Raw genomic sequence first — 19409 nt, forward strand, 5'->3', positions numbered from 1 at the left:
GAATACAAAACATACTAAATCCGCTTAAAATATAGTAAAATGCAGCCTAGAAGGGGAAAAGATGGAGTGTATCACCCTAGAAAAATGGCTTTGATCACTCCTATAGACATATGGCCTTGTTGGGATCGTTCTATGTCTATGGAGTTTATAGAGACTAAAGATGGATACAAATACTTCAGGTATATTTTCTTTTGAGAGACATATTCATTTGTTTTCTTAATCGTGTATCCATCATTGTAATTCTGGCTTTTCTTCAATACACATATATGTCCAATCACCCTCATATAAGAAAGCTTAGTTGACATTTCAGCATGTACAAAATATATGTATTATTGTTCTCAATGAGAACTTACCATATGGATTCACTTATATGTATGGCTGGATGGTTGGAGCTTACAAAAAAAATCAACGTCACATGGCTGCAGATTCCACCGGGAGATGCTTATATGGACTCGAGCGGGCTTGGCATCCTCAGTTCACTCTGTTGAAAGGATATTGCAGGATGAGTAGCAAATCTGACGCAGACAGACCATTCTTCAAAGTTCTCTTCATTCGAATCAGGAATATGGGATCTGCCGAGATTCATAAAGCAGCCTTCGAAGAATACTCCACTATGTTGACTATTTTGATTTGAGAGCAAAAGAATACACTTGGCTGGAATGATTTGTGGAAGAGTATCGAAATGATTCATCGCGCGCTTTGGCTACTCTCGAACTTCTAATACTGATTAGTTGTTGCCTGACGCATTCTAAATCTTCTCCCCCCCCCATTTTAAGAGCTTTTGAAAGAGAGAGAGAGAGATATTAAATCATACATATTGTAGTGCATATAGGGTACAATAACCACAAAATGTGACTTACTAAGAAACAAATTAACATTATTTACTTTTGAATCATACATATTGGCAAAAACCCAAAAAATACCCCATATATTTATTTTTTTGGACGTTAAATACCTAATTTTTTTGGTTGGAAAAATAATAGCCCAACAAATAAAAATGTGCAACTTAACATTTAGAAAATATTATGCATCAAAATTTTAAAAATAAAATAAATTATTGGTGTTTTTGTGAAATTAGTACCTCCTGAATTTTGCCAGATGAAGTGACTTTTTGGTCTCCACTAATTTTTTTCTTTGATATTGAAAGTGCATGACTAAATTAGTTGATATTTGAAAATACAATATAAAATTATTAATTATGTGGATAAAGGTGGGAGACACTAATGTAGTAACAAAGATGCTTCAGTGGCGACTATAAAATTGAAGAAGACTAAAGCATGGATTACGAGAGTGGCTGACCAATGATTTATGTTTGTTGATATAGCGCGAATTCTACTTTTGTGTTTCAATTAGTAAAACTGCTCTATTTTCTCTCGATCCCTTTGAAATGATTGTAAAGAGTTATGTTTTTTTGGCTTTTTCTGAATAATATTAGCTAAAGATTGTGGTTTGATGTTTTAGGAATGTAGACTGATATATGAAGGATAAATTTGAGAGACGGTACATCAAGAGGAAACCACAATCTGATTTCATTTTTTTCTTTCTCATACACATATTTGATTTCATTAGTGCAAGTGGGAGAAAATAGTTTCGTCATTCTAAATTCAAGTTGTGACATCCAAGAAATGAATGAGACAATGTGGCATAAAGTGTAAGTTTTTTTTTTAACTATTCATATCAGTTTGGTTAAAAACTCTAAAAATAAATTATATCAAACACAGTAAATGCATCATATCAAATCTATGTTGTAGTTAGAATGAAAAATAATTAGCAAAAAGGAATGAGTAAAACAAATCAAAAATAAAACAAACTTAAAATTAGAAAATCAACATTGTTTATGATTTTTTTAATTCTTTTTTTTGGTAAATTATGAATTTTTTTATATGTTGTTTGTTTTTGTATTTTTTTTTTCTTACAATTTCTTCAGATACCTCATTTTAAGTTTTCTTTCTAAAAGTACCACAATTCTTTTTCCAAAATTACCATAATATATGAGCTTTAACCATATATTTTAATACTTCGCTTATTCTCGCAAATCTAATAACAACTATAATTTTATTTTATCTACTCTCAACCATTTTTTATATCTCCATACTTTCGTTAAACAACTCATGTTTTTTCCTACATTCTTTTCAATATGTAAATAAATTTACAATTTCACAGTTTTTTAGAATCAATAATTAATTTATATTTTTCTTAATCAAATTTTTTGTAAAGTAATCCTTTTTCTTTAGAATTAGGACATTAAAATTAAAATAAGTACACAATCTTATAATTTTGAATTTTATTAAAAGTATTTATATAATTATACTTTTACATTTTTAACATTGTTAAAAATAAATTTTTTGTTTTACATATGGTAAGATCTCTGATCGATAAAGTTTATACATGTCACAATCATGTAAGTTATTTAGTTTGAAAACCAATTTTTATATAATTAATAATATATTAGAAAATCTGGTCAAATTAGATTTCATATCTCTTTATAGCTTTTTTTTTTTAATAACTTGATTGTTTATCTAAAAACAATTAACATTATAGTAAATATATAGAAATGAAGCAAGTTAAAACTATAATCTAAAATTCCGAAACAAAACGAGATATATAACAAGAGGCATTCATTTTTCATATCAAAACAAGAAAGAGATGGAAGTGACTGCTCCATCATCACTACCAGACGATGTCATAGAGGAAATATTTGTGAGGCTTCCACTGAAAGAACTGATCAGACTCAAGTTGTCTCTCTCAAAAGAATGGCGATCGAGGATCGAGTCTCACGGTTTCGCGACACGATTCTGCGGGAATAACCCAAAACTGCACCAGGTTTTTATAGTGTTAGGAAAATACATCCTTAGGTGTTTATATGTGTTCTCCAAACCTGGTTTTACTTTGTGTTTTTCGGTTTTGTTTTATCTTGCTTTCCCTTTCCTAGTCCTTTTGGCTTTGATGTTCTTTATAGGTTTTAGAGATAGTCTTTCATGGATAGATCGTTCTTTGAGTACTTTTAAGAGATCAGACCTTATTTGAATGGTAAACAGAGGTTTTTGAGAAGGAGATTCTTGTGTGACCTCGAACAAACGTTTCCATTGACTCCATCACATTTATCTTCTAAGAACAAACGTTGTCATCAATCATGGCCGATATATTCAATTGATTGGATCCATTTATTCCAGTACGAAAAACATACAAAGTTATAAGAGACTTCAACTGAACATATGTATGACCAAACCCGACCAAACATTACTATTAGAGTCTTTAAGGCCACTTAGACAGATTTTTTGTTGGCATTTCACTGGCCATGTTAACAGATTTGGCAAATGGTGGTCGACGTTGAACTTCTAGACCATTGGCTGGAAGTGGAGCTGCTGCCTATAGAAGTTGATCCCTTTTAGTCTTCCCCCACTAAGCGCTTTGAACTTGAGGTTTGATCATATGCACCATGTGAGCTCACATCCGATAGCCCATTCTCCAGCGATTGAACCAAGTTAACAAAATAGTTCTTGGTAACACTGATCATTTCCAGGTAAGAAAATGTTAAAAGCTTCTTTCATAACGAAGACTTTGATAACTAAATATCTTTGAAACTGTTTCCGAACAGCTACTTTTTTCTATCAAGAGCATCACATGCCATGTCGCGAATTAAGCTTAACAGTTTGTTCTGTAGGTTTGTAATCTACCTTGTTAAACCTGCCAGTTATGTGTGGAACAGTGGAACTCATTAAAATCTTCACATGGACCATCTAAGTATGGTTGCAGGTCTTTTCAGCACACTGATGAAGTCATCCAAGCCCGACTCAGCTCCACCTAAATGCATGAGAACAGAAGAGAAGAAATAAAATGATAAACTTTAGTACAACAAAGCTTAATTCAAACAAAAGTCCCTATATAATATTATCAAACTGAAAGTACCAGGAACCCCTGATCAAATTGGTTAAGATTCAGATTAAGGAACTGGCGATAGAGTCCCTATTATCTCACATCAAACGTATCCTAAACTAGTCCCCATCTTACTAAAAGTCTAAGACTTATCACACAGAACAAATCTAATTGGTATGGTCAAGATCTTAAGAGCTTAGCCAACTGTCCTTGGGAACCCTACCTGTTGCTATGATAATTAACCACTAGTTTCTTTCTTATTCTAATATGAATATTGTATAATCTATTTTTACTATTGCAGTAAAATAAACTTGGTTGCAACTTGCAAGACTCCATAACTGTGAAAAACAAAGCAAAACGAAAACATAGTATTGAAAATTGACTCGAGTACGATGCATACGCTTACCAATCAGAAGCCAGAGGAATCTACCAGGGCTGAGTAAGAAGCATTCTCGTCCAAAGCCGTCATCATATCCCTCTTCACCCTTCTATTTCTGGTCCTGAAGACTACTCCATGATCTAAACCAGTCAATTCACACAATTCTAACCTCTGAGATTGGGTTGAATCCATGTCAGCATCCCAACAAGTCTGTGATAATATATCTTTCACATTCTCAATCTTTTCCTCTGGTACTAAGATTTTGTTTTGAAGGAGTGCAAGATAGGCTTGAAAAGCCGCCTTATTTCGGATCTGGATCAAGTGAACAATATAGTCATGTAACCAACATGAATTTTCTAAACATGGTTTGAGATGCAGAGAAGTGACATGAACCTTTGGGTATTGGTGGGCAATAAATGGTAGAAGCTGAGAGAACGCTCGAGTGCTGACGGGTTTCGAGACAGAAGCAATAGACCCAAGTATTCCAACGCCTGCCTCTACCTTTTCAAATTTCTTTAAGGCTCTTAGTTCGATGGCTAAGGAATCCATGACTCTCGTGTAGAAACCCAACATATAAGCCTGAAATTAAATGACACATAAGCTTTACGTGGAATCTATAAGCTTTGGCAAAATCTAATCAAACCTAGTAAAATTCTAAAACTAACCTCTTGGTTTCGAAAAATCCTGTCCAAGAGCTCTTGAATTGTCTGTGTCAAAAGAAAAATGCTAAGATATGACTGTTAACGATTGACATATAAGATAGAGATTAATGGTGTATTTACCTTTAGACAGGGTACGATAACTCGGTCACATTTCTTGTACTCTTGAAGTATCCAAACGATGTCGTCACAAATCTCAGATTCTCTAGATTGTTGTTGTTCAACATCTTTTGCTTCACCTTCTTCCCTCACATACTCCAGTAATGCAGAGAGTGAAGCAGTTTTAAGTGACTCTTGTAATCCTCCAATTGAGATTACTAGTCCAGACATTACCTGTTTGCTATAACAACGGAATTTCAATAGCTGAACAAAACGTGGGAAAGAGAAACCCGGAACCTACAAAAGAATAGAATATCTTATAGTCAGATAAACAATTTGAAACAGAAAAAGCAATCCAAGGCTCCAGGATCTGCATACCGCCCATTGCAAGCTTGCTTTGTTGGGAAGAATTTCTTCCAGTGTTTCTCTATGAGGTATGAAAGGGACGGTGACATTTTTGTGATACAAAATCCTTTGAAGAGCTTTTGCAGCGGTTTCTCTTATTTTATCCATTTTCTCCATTCCTTGCTTTACAATAGCTCCAATCAAATGGTTTGCGAGTTTTGAATCAAAAAGCGAGGAAGAATCATTGTTAAGATCACCCGCTGACATTGTTCCAACTTTCTTACAGAGAATATATGTACATTTCTCAAGTCCATGGATTGCAGCTTCACGAACCCAAGAGCCAACATCACCTCTGTTATCAACTGAATAGTCATCAAGAGCTTTTAGTAAAGTAGTTACCACTTCAGTCTTGATAAGAATAAAAAGAGATAGGTCATCATTTTCAGGATCCCTAGCACTTTGCTGAGTAAGAGTCTCAGACACAGATGTGAGTCCTTTCACAGCATTCATGCGTGCCTCAGCATCTCTATCTTCAGGATTCGCCTGCTTGGAAAAATAACAAATATATTCATCAACGTCAACAAAACTCCTAAGAATTGGACCCACATGATGTCTTCTTTACCTCTATCTGACACGCACTGCAGAGCTTTAAAACTACATCCTTCCATTTTGCAGTCAATAGTTCACATGGCAAGACACCTAGAGCAAGCGCAAAACCTCTTCTAGCAGCTACGTTTGGGTCGGTTAGATGTATCAGGTGTTTTGATACCAAATCAACAGCTATCTTATCGTTGAAAATGAGATAGGATTGCACAAACTGTTTAACAGCATTGACAGCTGCATTCTGTATAATAGTGAAACTTGTTAACTAATGAATTATGCTAACAGGACGAAACAAATAACTTCATGATATTAGAAACGTAGATACCTGTATTTGAGAATTGGGATGTCTTAAATTCTCATTGAGGGTATCAAGCAGGATCCGTTCTGTTCTCTCAGATAATGTCAGATGTGATAATGAGATACACTCGATAAACCGTGAAACAGCCAGTCGCATTATTTCTCCACCTTTTCCACGGTAAAGTCTTGCTTTCTCAATGGCAGGAACAACCCCAGCCATACGCTTATGGCTATCTGTAGAAATTTAGTGCATCAGGAACATTTAATAAAAGGGATAATGATGCCAACCACTGAACTTATTAGTTTTGTCCTCTAACAGAAAATCTAGCTCGAAAGGGGGTGAATACTATCTGAGTACATTTATGATGACAAGGATTAGATTCCAAGATGGTTCCACATATTTGGTTTTCCATAATAAACATGATATATAATAGCTATGCAAAGATGCCAGAAAAGTCAAAGCAGAGAAGCAGATGGTACCAACCAGGAGAAAGAACATAGCCACAGAGGTGCAGAGCTAAGACGACCTCTCCTGCTGCCAATGTTGCACCATGTCGCATGCACAAATCAGTTGAAAGGGTAGACGGAATTAGTTTCTCCAGCACATAGTTGGCAAAGTGCTTAGGCTCGTGTTTAACAAGAGCAGCAAGAGTTTCTGCAGCAAGTTCTCTCAAGCTTTTATCCTGAAATGACAAGATTGAATCATTAACACATTACGGAAGATACAACTAGGAAAAATGATTTAATCAGTTCCCAGTCAAAATATTGGCTCTAATTTATGGATTCTTGAATTTTAAAATTAGTGTGTCGACCACGTGAGAAAAAAATGTTTCACATTAATTACAAGCAGGGCCTTAAGGAGGTTTCGGTTTGCAGAGAAACCAGAGGCAAACTAATATCAAACAAAGCATACCCAGTGGCAGATCTTGTTGTATAGCAATTCATCCACAAAAGGATATAGATAGCCTTCATACTGAGCAATGGAAACAGCAACCTGAAGGCATGAGTTCACCCGAGAAGAAAGGGAAAAATAGTTAGCTATGTTCACTATGTCAATCCCATGAGGGTAATTTCCTTGCCTTCCAACATTCTCTTGGAAAGCAGCGGCAGCTGCCCTTCTACAGTTCACCTGAAAAACGAAGTCAATAAACTTTACGCAATGAAGATATTTACAAAAACAGAATTCTTCAAATTAAGCAAGACACGACAAACAAATTACAGTCAAAAGAATGATTAGTACCTCTCTATCGAAGGAACCCACTATCAATAAATCTGGAGCAAGCTGATCCAGGACGTTTTTCATATCTTTGTGGTAATAGGCCCGCCCAAATGCCCAACAAACATAGGCAGCTGCATCACGCACATGAGATCCAACACTATGCGGACCTCTACGGACATCATAATGGAGTGCCTGTAAAGGATATTTATATTTAAATCCAGACAGCTTCTGCATAATTTGGGAGAGTGATGGCATTTCTTCTTATGTGTTGACTAGAGAAATAAGTAATTCTGTGAATTGGGAAAAGTAGGACCTTCACGATAACTGGGACGACTCGTGGGAAACTTCTAGGCAACAGTAACCCCCTACGAGATAGTTCAGCTAAAGCCAAACAACCCCCATGCCATGAGCCATCTCCCTGAATATCATGAAAATCACAAAAACTGTCAGCTAGAAAGTGGCTTGTTTTAAATGGACTTTGAAGCATGCAAGCCATGCTACCAGAAATACATTAATTTTTAGTACCTCTCCAGGTGAAAACAATTCCAAAACAGATGATAGCACTTCTTCAGAAAGAATAGATGTTAGTCGTGAAGTTACACGACCTATACCCTTTGCAGCAGACCAACGAACCACGGTATCCTACATCGTTCAGAAAATAGTGAAAATCTTGATAGCAAAATGCTTTCAAATACTAGTAACATGTGAGACTTTCTGGATGGCAGCTGGGGTTTCATGTGACATACAAATATTTGTAGCATCCAAGAAAATAAATATTTGTCTTACGTGTTAACTGGTCACTCCAGTCTATACGTTGGTGCATACCAGTGTGCTTTTACTCAGATTATCATGTTGCAGTCTACTTGTATAAGTTGAGATGTTACCACCTCTAGTTATCAGCCTAAGTTCCTAACAATAGTATCTCACCCACTAAACTTACCGTGTCTCTCAAACCAGAGAGTAGCATTTCAATTATCTGTTCTAAGATTTCAGGAACATCCATATCTTCATCCTCTTGGTCATCCAAACTTTCTGGTTGTGAGACGGAAACAACAGCATGATCAGCCGGCACCACCGTTTGGGTCAAACTCATAGATATATTCTCAGAAAGGGAGGCGGTTTGAGCCTGCATGGTAATTCAATAAACAAGTTTCAGATGACAAACTTGAGAATAAAATTATTTCTACTACGGGCATAACCATAAATTCTAAAATATTAAAACCCGTGAAGGGAAGTTGCTAGTTACACTAACTATACATGCTAAAAGGAATTTACCACATAGCGCCAGGAAGGTGAGCGATGAGGAAGACAGACAAGCCCTATCCTCTGAGTTAACTTGATCAAATACTTGCGAAGCAGAGGACTTCTAGTTGCTGCATTTGATTTGCTTAGCACAGTCACATCATTCAGAACAACAGGAAGGGCATCTAGCAAAACTTCTCGGCTAGCAGTCTGCCAATATTAGTAAGACATATAAAACCCCGATGCAAAATACAAAAACTTGAGTAATCAAAACCGGCAATATTTCCTACAAGATTTAAAACATGCAAATTAAATCTGATATTTACTTTACTAGCATCTCTATTTATGTTTAACATGTGCAATATGGACCAATATTGAAAACATAGTGAATAAGTCCAGGTTACAATAAAAAAACCTTTAAAATGGCAGCCAGAGCCTCCATCACACCAAGCAAGCAAAAGTTGTTCACAACACTATCTTCCTCAGAAGATAAAACTTCATGTGTCCACTCAAAAAAACTGAACCGGAAATGCCACAGTGCAACAAAGAAAAGTAAGTCTATGTGAGTAATCCAAAAAATTTTGTTGATGAAGTCAAGTGTCCAAACCATAACAAACACATAAAGGAAACTCAAACTGAAGCTATGGTGATAGAATCAGACCTTGCAAATGCCTTTCCCATATCCGGACGCGTTAAAAGCTTAGAGAGTAGCAATCCCGAAATCCTGCGCGTAGGGCCAGCAGTGCACAGATAGTCCTTACAGAAACCCAAAATCTTCAATACCAAAGGAGCAAGATCGTCCACACCGAAGCTCTTGTCGTTGGCAATGCTTGTATCAACAGAAGAAATATCAAACGGAACCAACACAAGGATTGAAAGCCACAAAAGAGTAACACATTTGGCCTCCATTTCTCCAGTGCTTTCTTGCCTCAAGGATGAAACAGAAGTCATGGTATGGCACTTCTCCAAAAGCGCCACAGCGAGTTCTAGATCAGATACTTGATGCGGAAAGTACTTGATTACAGGTTTGTACCCACAGACAGTAACTAAACTATAAATAATGATACATATGGGTTTGATTATTTCGAGAATCGCATCAGGTTTCGCTTCTAATTCAAGTGTTTTAGAGCGAATGATTAACATTAATGGTGAAACAATGCTCTCTAAGTAAGGCTCCACTAGTTGACCTTGCTCTTGGTATTTATCCATCTACAATACAACCTAAACAACGTCAGCAAAAAGGAATCACATAAGAAGAAGATGAAGCTATAAGAGTAAGAAGCCAAGCGTACAATGGAGCGGATTTTGTGAACAGAAGAAGGATCTACGACTCGGCCATTTGCAACAATATCATCGAGAAGTGATTTAACGAGCTTCCATTCTTGCAAAAAGTATTTATGTAGAAATCTTTCCCTCGAATCATGAATGTCCTCTTCTCCATTCTCAGCCACCAAACTGTCCTCTTCTCTAGCTGCCATTACTCTCACTGTAAAACTGGAACAGAGAAAGGGATTTCACCGCTAGCGAATTCAGTAAATTACTAATATTGGCAAGAAGATATCAACTTTAAGTGGGAATTTGAGCAACAGGCAATCAAACAACGAGATAACAACTTAAACAGAGATTCAATAGCATCACCAAATCTAAACTCACAATCAGATTTCAATAGCTTTTTAAAATTACTAATTCAATAGAAACAGTGAGCAAAAAACAAAAAAGATCTCACTTAAAACCCCAAACATGGATCTAACACCGCCATTAGAAAACTTGTCGGTTCATTTCAAAACAAAGAGCAGATGGACCAAACTAACCTCAATTGATCTAAACGATCAACTTAATAAAACATTCCCTTGAGGTATTTGCTATCCTTCCAACACAGATACAAAACTCGAGCTTCAGAGTGAATAATAATTCGGTCTGAATTGCAGAAACTGAACAAGATCTACAAACTCTCCTGAGACGAAGCTTAGGTACTTGAAAAGATGCCAAAGGGAATATGCAGAGAGGAGAAAAGATTGAATCAGTGGGTCGTTATCGTTGTTAGCTTGTTATCTCTCAGTTTATGATGAACCCTCTTGCCCATGAAGCGGAATAGTGAATAATTCAATTTACTTTGGTTTATCAATTTTGGTTGTATCTTGCTTTTTTTCTTTGGGTTATTGAAATTTTTTTCTTTTTTATAAATACATCTCTCTGGGTGATATAGAATCAGGATGGTTTGATTAATTAAGATTTGAAGTACACATACCAAGGCAATACACATCAAAAGCAAAGTTTGAAGGAAATAAGTAATCAAGTTTTTGTCCTAATTCTAAAGACAGCGTCTCTGTTCACTGGCACAACAACTACAGAACCAACATGAATTGTAAAGGTAGTGCAATAAAGAAGAAGCAGGAACAGCAAGAAAGACAGAAGATGCAAACAGTTTCATCATCACTACAAATATGAAACACATGAAACATTTCACTACCTTGCTATGATCTCTCACAAAAACGAAACAGACTTAACTAAAACAAGCAATAACGGAAGCAAAGCAAACCGCTTCAAGAAATCAAGCTCATATCAGATGTAAATAAAACATTCACTCAGCCCCATCATAAAACAAAGAAGACCAGTGTCAATTAAAGAATCAAAAACTGAGCTTTAAGCTGCAGATGATGATGGTCTAAGAGCAAGATTGTAAGAACAAAGCATCAAAAACAAAAGCAAAAGACAAGATTCCTGATAGCAAAATCAACAAAAGAATAACAATTTCATAAGTGAAACAAAGGAAGATTCCTGATAGCAAAAGACGAGACAAGAGCTTCTAAACAAAAGCACGATCCGTGAAACAGATACTTAAAAATGATAAAAGCACATTCTAACAACCAAAGAAACTCACATTAAACATCAAACACAAAACATTGCATGAAATAATAACGCACTAAAGAAACTCACATCAAACATCGAACATGAAAAATAACAAATCAAAGACAACTTGAGAATACATACTTCAGCCTTCTTGATAAGAATAAGGAAAAGACTAACCAAAAATCCGTAAAGTGTCTTCTCTTAAAGCTTCCTCCGTCACGTTCTGAGACATTGACAGCATCAGGAAGGTCATTACAATTGAAATCAAAGAAGAGTAACATAATGGTGTGAACAAATGGAGATTGCTTAGCATTGTAATGAAGACATATAGACAATCGAATCAAAGCATTATAAATTCTAAGTCTACATCTACACATATCCAAAAGCTAGCATCTTTTTTATCCCAACCGATGGAAACATTCTAATCAAAATGCAAAATCGAATTAGTAAAAGGAAAAGACTAACCAAAATCGTAAAACCCACTTCGAAATTGACAATATATAGCTTAATCCGTGGCCAGCAATGGCGGAATCGATTTGATTTCGGAATCGAAAACAATGGAGGACGAAGCAACACTCACTGATTCAATGTTGGAGTCGATGAGAAGAAGAAAGGAATTCGAATTTATCAAAGGGAAGAAGAAAGAAGAAGAAAAGGTTTTTAAGTGTTTTGATAAGGAAACGGTATCGTTTTGTTGATTAGGAGCAGAGAAAAAAAAAAGCTTGACCGGGTATTTGGGTTTGGGTATTCGGTTTGGTTCCGGGTATTCGGTTTGGTTCCGGGTATTTCGATTTTCGAGTAGGAGTAGGAGAGTTACCCATTCGGTTATTTTAGATTTTTGGTTCGGATTTGTTTCAGTTCTTTTCGGTTTGGTTTCGGGTATACGAAATAGTAAATTATTTTATATGATTAATTTTTGAAAAATGTGTCTAACACTTCTCAATATTTTGGTTATTTTAATATTTTAGTTGGTTATTTAAAATATTTTAGTTTAAAAATATTTGATACTTATGGATCTATAATTGAATATTTTAGATATATAACTAGGTGTTGGATAATTATGGGTAGCCGTTTGGTTCTTGGTTTGGTATCATTTCGGTTCCAGTTCTTTCGGTTCTCAAATTTACTATCCACTTGGTTATTATGTTAATCTTGGTTCGGTTCGGTTTGGTTCCTCTTTTTCAGTTCGGTTATTTTTCCCATAACTCTTAATAAGATAAACCCATATAAGATTCTACTATTTTGGGTACCCGCCCGTTTTAAACCATTTTACGGGTAACTTTTTTTTAACATCCCAGTGATTTTAAGTAACAACACGCTCTGCGGGATCATCCGCCATGTGATACACCCCGCCACATGCGCTGCAGCGCATCGACCCTAACCTCTCTCCTGTGGGCCCAAACTGCGCAGCCCACTTGCTCGCAGCCTCCTGGCCCACCAGGTAGGTTATTGGTGAGTGGTAACAACTTGTCATGTGGGAAGGTTGTTAAAGGGTGAGGACCTGGGTTCGATGAACGTCAGGCGCACCAATAACCTACCTGGTGGGCCAGGAGGCTGCGAGCAGTGGGCTGCAAAGTTTGGGCCCACAGAAGAGAGGTTAGGATCGATGCGCTGCAGCTGGATGCCATGTGGCGGATGATCCCACATGACGGGTTGTTATATATATCAATTGGTAACAGCTTGTCCTGTGGGAAGGTTGTTAAAGGGTGAGTACATGGGTTCGAGTAACGCCAGGAGCACCAATAACTGGGTTCGAGTAACGCCAGGAGCACCAATAACCTACCTGGTGGGCCAGGAGGCTGCGAGCAAGTGCGCTGTGCAGTTTGGGCCCACAGGAAAAAGGTTAGGGTCGATGCGCTGCAGCGCTGTAATGATGCCATGTGGCGGGGTGTGTCACATAGCGGATGATCCCACAGGACGGGTTGTTATATTTTTAAAGATCAGACCTAATTTGAAAAAGAATGGAGGATCCCATCACATATTCACATGATTTACAACAACTGCTGCATCCGTTCCACATAAACACAATCCACATACTCTATAAAGCTAATCCAGCCACGATGGCTCCAACAATGGCTCCGACATGGGTTCAAGTTTTAATTCAAGGGTTAAACCCCCACAAGACACAAGGAACATGTACTAAAGCAGTAGCAACAACAACAAAAGTAGTGGTCTGGAAAAAAGTTTAGCGAAAGAAGACTTAATAGAACATCATATAAAGGAATCGAGAGAGATCAAGTAATGCAAGCACATAATCTTGTACAGTTTATATCTTGTAAGAACTTACATGATCGAGATCTTATGTCTTCGCTTTCTCCATCATCGGCACAATCAAATAATGGCCAATCTAATCCAATTTACTGGATCCCTTTATTTCTCCAATACAAGAAAACATATAAAGTTACAAGGACACTTTCACTTGATCATATTTATGACCAAACATTACTATTACAGTCTTTGTTTGCCCAAGTTACCGACATTTCAACGGCCATGTTCACACATTTGGCAAATCGTGGTCGACCTTGGATTTACATAAGTGCAATATTCACAAGACCACTGTGCTGAATCTGAGCTGCTGGCTTTAGATGTGGATCCTTTTGTCTTCCCTGCTAAACTCTTTGAACTGGAGGTTCGATCATATGCACCATGTGAGCTTACATCTGATAGCCCATTCTCCAGCGCTCTAACTAAGTTCTCGAAATAGTTTTTAGTGACACTGTAAATTTTCCAGTAATAAACGTTATTTAAGCTTCGTCCATCACGCAGAGCCAACTAAATGAATGAAAAGTTTCTGTTTTCTCTAAACTCTTTTACCCAGTACTTTCACTTAGCAGGTCAGTCATAACTAAATGTCCTTTCGAAACAGTTTCGGAACAGCTACGAGACTTTTCAAGAGCATATATAAACATATCATGTCACTAATTAAGCCTATTAGTTTTCTATATGTTTGGAAAGTACCTTGTTAAACCTGCCAGTTTCGTGCGGAACTCGTTAAAATCTTCGCATGGACCTTTGGCTTCTAAGTATGGCTCCAGCTCTTTTTCAGCACATTGATGAAGTCGTTCAAGGCCCGACTCAGCTTCGCCTAAACATATGATAAAATAAGATAAGAAATAAAATAATAAATCTTTAATAATAGAGCCTGTTACAAATAAAAGTGCATATCCCATTACAAATTGAAATTAGCCGGTCAAAGATGGAACTGAACCCTGACCAAATTGTTAAGGATTTGGATTACGGAGCTTCACCAATCTCTTATCAGTGACGCTTGACTATATAGACATAGTCCACATTATCTCAAATAGGGAAAATCCTAAACTATTCCCTATTTTACTAAGACTACATGATGTTCTATAAATCACAAAAAGATTCATCAATGCATGTAAGAACCACTGATGGATCTAACCATCACTAAATTCTCTTATCCAACTTTTTTTCAACTGTTCCAGCTAGGAAAAGACCAAAACCAGGAAAAACAAGGACAAAGTAATTCACTCATCAAAACCAAATTTTTGAAAGCAAAGTTAATTTCAAATGTGAGAGCTAAATCAAGTTACCTTGTAAGTACTCAAAAAACACTCTTTTTCCATGCTCGTGGTCAGGTATGTAAAAACCATAGGCATATGTCCATTTTAGAACTCGTCTGCACTCGACTATCTATGATGGTAGAGCAAATTAGTGAGCAAAATCCAAAAGTCTCAGAAAGGCCAAAGGAGGAACGGATTTTACCTGTAACCACGCTTCTATAATGAACTTCAGTTGTGATTCAGGCTGACACTGAATGTCGCTGAGCTTCTCAATCTGTGAAGCCCATTAAAAGCAAGAAGAAATTCATCGAAGTTAGAAGTTTCATACCAAAATAGACAAAAATCAATAAGGACATATATAGTATCTCTTGTAAAAGATCATCATGCTAACTTAATCAAACGTCCTAATCTTAACCAAACTTCCTGAATTTAAGTGGATAAAATCTGAAATCACAGATTGGTATGAAAACAAGCAATGCTTATTTTAGATATTTCACACTTTTATCATCAAACAATACTTGGTGACTCTTATTTACATCAGCAAGTGTTGCACTGTAAGCTCACATCATCAGTTTGCATCTTCTCAAGATCCGCCAGCGCCTTTTGCCTAGACTGCAGAAAGCAGTGAAAAAACTTGTAAATTGTTTAAGAATAAACGCCAATATGCTTTTTGGGATATACTTTCTTGGGGTCATTATTCAATAAAAAATATATTTTAAAGGAAACATGAACCTTCAGGCAGATGAACCTTCCAAAGCCTAATTTCGTTAATATGCTTAATATGACAGAGACTTTTAACAAATTTAACATAATACCTAAGCCCTCAACGAACATAAGTAGGGGACAACAGTTCCTTCTCCGGAAAATATATCACAGGCACTATATGTACCTCAAAGTTCAGAGTCTCTTTAATTTTTTTCAAAACAGTCAGCTTCACTTCCTTAATTTTCCAAAATTCTCAACCAAAATATATACTTTCATATCTTTTTGTACTCTATCTTGAACAATTAAAAACGTATAAACTTTAGATTAGTCATTAAACATCAAACTGTGAAAGAGTTCATCTACTTTTCAAGGTACATAAAGAGATTTTCTGTTCTATAGCAAGGGATTTGAATTTGGCAGCTGAAAACTCTTTCTTAATTTCCTCCTTAAGAGGAATTAGATTAAAAAATGTGAAAATTAAATGAATAAATAGTTACATACCGATTGATTGGTCGCCCATCTTTCGTAGTAGTGGGTATATCTCTCAAGAGAGTTCTTTGCCATCTCTCGGCGTTTTTCAGTCTCATCATACTGCACAGAAAGATTATGGAAGACATCAAATGTGTTCGAAGATAAAATAGACAATAGTTTTCAGTCAGGAAAAGAAACAATGTACAGAAAAAACGTACAATGCCATCTTGCTTCGCTGCTTCATAACGGTTACAAGCATAAAAACCACCTGTCTTCTCACCATGCTCTGTCCACGCACCAAGGCAAAGCCTGCATTTATACAATACAAACTACTTTTCACGATATCTCACTGTGAGCAACAAAGAATCTTACACAACCAGATGATTCACATGACCATCAGATTATAAGATACGGAAAGCTACAGAAAGATGATACACAGCAGATTTTTATACACTAGCAAAACCTTAAAAAATTAATCCACTTATGTTCTACTTCTCTTCAGAGCTAAAAACATAAAAATTCAATTCGGAGTTGAATTCCAGGAAGTATAGAGAGGCAGAACTAATGAGATGATGGCATTCTGTACAATCAACCACTCTATCAACTTACCAGCAAAACTCAAATTTACATGGCGGGGTGCATGTAATATGCATACAACCCTGGTTTTTCTCAATTGGCCGTTTGCATTTTGGACAGGGCTTGGAATTTGCCAAAATCCTGAAAGTCAAAATTGAATTTAGCAGCAACAATAGTACAATAAATTATGTGAAGCATGATGCAGCCTAATGCTAGGAGATGATAGAGAAGTAACTAAATTGGCTTTCTAACAACTGAAAATGCATACGATCCACCATTTTGGCTACCTTTGGCTATACAAAATGGTAGCCATCACTACCAGTATAATATAAATAAGTAAAGAACCCAAACACTTTAATGAATACTTGCGAAACCTTTCTTGTCAACAACATCCCAAACATCTTAAGCATCGACATATCTCAAATATATCTTATAAATCAACGTACCAATTCATATTCTCAGACTCGGCGCTATTCTTCAATATCCACTTAGAAACGGTGTCACAATCAACAGGACGGTGAGCTTCTTCAGCACACTGCAGAAACCATGATGATTGAGTCACATGGTAGTTTGTGTCAATAATTCAACACAATGGAAAGAAGAAAATATTTTGATTCTAACTGATAGAGCAACTTACATTCCAGCAGAAACTGTAACAACAGCGACAGTTCACATCATAATTACCACTCCCAACAACAAAGTTTACAGCGTAGTCACAGCCAGGAGCGGGACACCACTTGGTCTACAGAATAGAAAATGCATTACTAACTCAGTGAGAACATAATATGGACAAAAAAAGAGCACTAAAATTATGCAATGCTTCTCATTTGAAGGTTAAGATAAGAGAAATAAATGTCATACACATGTCTGAAGTATGACCAAACTGAAATAGCTTGCTTACCTTTCGATTGTCTTCAACATATGATCTGACAAAATAAGATGTGTACTTCTGCCTATCTTTTTCAGGTGCTAACAAATTTATCATATCCTGACCAACAGCAGCTCTGCAAGAAGGATCTGGACATCGTAACGTAAGACACCCTGGACCATCATTAATCGCGGTGGTGATATAACCTAAAGATGGCGAAAGGTCAGATAGGCAACCCAAAAGTTATATCTAAACATCAAAGTTGGAAATGGGTCTCAATATTATCAAGATAACAGTAAAACAAACCTTCCCAACATGACTCGCAGAACGGGTGACCACAAGCAGCAGCATGCAATTTGTCAGAAAGGAAAGTCTCGAAACAGATTCCACAATCAAGCTGCCAAGATGAGAAAGAAACAATTATGAACAAAAGGCACAGCTAAATTAATGTTAATCACAATGGAAATATAAACTATGGGAAGCATACTTCTCCATCAGTTGGGAAATCAACAACAGGTTTCTCCAACAAACCAACAGCATCTCGAACCTTTTCCTCATCAGCAAACCATTCATCATGAACTCTGCTCACACACCTAAACATTTTTCACAAACAAAACACTTCTAAGCACCAAAACAATTTGAAAAAAAAAAGCTGCAATCAATGTTCTTGATTACGAAATTTGGAATCACACCAATTGTAGTGACGAAGCAGGATAGCAGATGAATTTCTCGAAATCGACAAAACAGTAGAAATCCTTGAAATATCATCTTCTTGTAGCTTACATACATCTGCCTCGCTTAACACACTATAATTTTGCTACAAAACCAAAACCAAAACCAAAACAAAATCAATTTTTTCATGAGCAATTTGCGATCTATAAAATTGCTCAATTCAATTCGAAATCATCACCAACATTACAAAATAGGTCCTGCGAGAATTTGATAAACCAAAACTCGAATACAAATATTGCATCTCTGTATTTCAAAACCTTTAAAATGAGATGTAGATCAAGATGGGGGAGAAACCTGGCGGCGGCGGAAAATGAGGTCATCGGAATCATCAGCGGCGTCTTCAACGAACTCGAAGTCGGCGTCTTCTTCGGCGTCGCTGTCGGCGTAATCGGAGTAGTTTTCGGTGCCGCTGTAGAAATCGTCATCACCATCCATTGAGATTGATTGCGTCTAAATCGATTTCAAAATCACGAAGCTCTCTTTTCTCTTCTTCTCACAAAGACGTTTTTAATCGAAAAAGAAGAAATGGCAAAAGGGTAAATTAAGCTCAGCCATTTTTACGACAAAAAAAAAAAAAACGACAAAAAAAAAAAAGCTCAGCCATTTTTAATTACTTAAAATCATAATTTTGTCTTAATTAGTGTTAATAGAATTGGAATTAATAGTATTCCTCCAATTTTATCCCAAAGAACGATTATCCCAATTTGGTGAGGGTGTTGATTTTAGAAAAGTCACCATGGTAATATATTGGATTTATTTTAAGGGTGAACAAAAATTAACCGAACCGGTTTTTTACAAACCCCGAAACAAAAATTTAGAAAACCGAATACGATCTAAAATTTGATTCGAGATCTAAATGGTTTAGTTTTACTTTAAAGAATTTCACAAAGTAATCTATAAGGACAAGTTTAAGCCAAAGAAAAGAAACAATCTAACTCAGATAATTAAGTTTACATACCAA

The 19409-nt window shown here is 36.4% G+C and overlaps 2 protein-coding genes across 3 annotated transcripts; both read right to left on the bottom strand.

The window, feature by feature from the left end:
• Positions 1-3121: 3121 nt before the first annotated feature.
• Positions 3122-12177, bottom strand: LOC17894813 (tubulin-folding cofactor D). Of its 2 annotated transcripts, XM_023787099.1 has the most exons (22): positions 12035-12177; positions 11747-11792; positions 10531-10586; positions 10012-10213; positions 9381-9928; positions 9135-9237; positions 8753-8929; positions 8418-8603; positions 8003-8119; positions 7791-7895; positions 7499-7669; positions 7172-7387; positions 6743-6941; positions 6287-6492; positions 5981-6202; positions 5392-5901; positions 5038-5310; positions 4921-4962; positions 4649-4834; positions 4283-4567; positions 3678-3804; positions 3122-3509 (listed from the first exon to the last, which is right to left on the bottom strand). In XM_023787099.1, the coding sequence occupies exons 4-20, from the start codon at positions 10195-10197 to the stop codon at positions 4286-4288; spliced, it is 3729 nt and encodes a 1242-aa protein (XP_023642867.1). In that variant the 5' UTR covers positions 10198-10213; positions 10531-10586; positions 11747-11792; positions 12035-12177; the 3' UTR covers positions 3122-3509; positions 3678-3804; positions 4283-4285. The 2 variants fall into 2 exon arrangements, with proteins under 2 accessions (XP_023642867.1, XP_006300653.1); XM_006300591.2 differs by lacking the exon at positions 10531-10586.
• A 1608-nt stretch (positions 12178-13785) lies between these two features.
• On the bottom strand, positions 13786-18951 carry LOC17894457 (probable E3 ubiquitin-protein ligase ARI8). The gene is made up of 15 exons (XM_006302018.2): positions 18743-18951; positions 18409-18533; positions 18204-18309; positions 18023-18113; positions 17750-17922; positions 17486-17590; positions 17295-17383; positions 16882-16989; positions 16491-16581; positions 16303-16392; positions 15661-15708; positions 15299-15370; positions 15127-15226; positions 14528-14654; positions 13786-14285 (listed from the first exon to the last, which is right to left on the bottom strand). Exons 1-15 carry the CDS (start codon positions 18881-18883, stop codon positions 14051-14053), a joined length of 1701 nt encoding a protein of 566 aa, XP_006302080.1. The 5' UTR covers positions 18884-18951; the 3' UTR covers positions 13786-14050.
• Positions 18952-19409: the final 458 nt, after the last annotated feature.

The sequence above is a fragment of the Capsella rubella genome, unplaced genomic scaffold, assembly GCF_000375325.1.
Source record: "Capsella rubella cultivar Monte Gargano unplaced genomic scaffold, Caprub1_0 scaffold_2, whole genome shotgun sequence".
Classification (NCBI taxonomy): Eukaryota; Viridiplantae; Streptophyta; class Magnoliopsida; order Brassicales; family Brassicaceae; genus Capsella; species Capsella rubella.

Bases quoted from the DNA above. Each gene is read 5' to 3' on its own strand.
- LOC17894457 (XM_006302018.2), bottom strand. From the start codon at position 18,883: ATGGATGGTGATGACGATTTCTACAGCGGCACCGAAAACTACTCCGAT. The intron at 16,990-17,294 runs GTACGTTGATTT...TTTGACTTTCAG, and splicing joins GAGTCTGAGAATATGAATTG to GATTTTGGCAAATTCCAAGC. The intron at 15,709-16,302 runs GTATGTAACTAT...TGCTTTCTGCAG, and splicing joins GATGGGCGACCAATCAATCG to TCTAGGCAAAAGGCGCTGGC.
- LOC17894813 (XM_006300591.2), bottom strand. From the start codon at position 10,197: ATGGCAGCTAGAGAAGAGGACAGTTTGGTGGCTGAGAATGGAGAAGAG. The intron at 6,493-6,742 runs GTTGGTACCATC...AAATTTCTACAG, and splicing joins TGGCTATGTTCTTTCTCCTG to ATAGCCATAAGCGTATGGCT. The intron at 5,311-5,391 runs GTATGCAGATCC...ATTCTTTTGTAG, and splicing joins AAGCAAGCTTGCAATGGGCG to GTTCCGGGTTTCTCTTTCCC.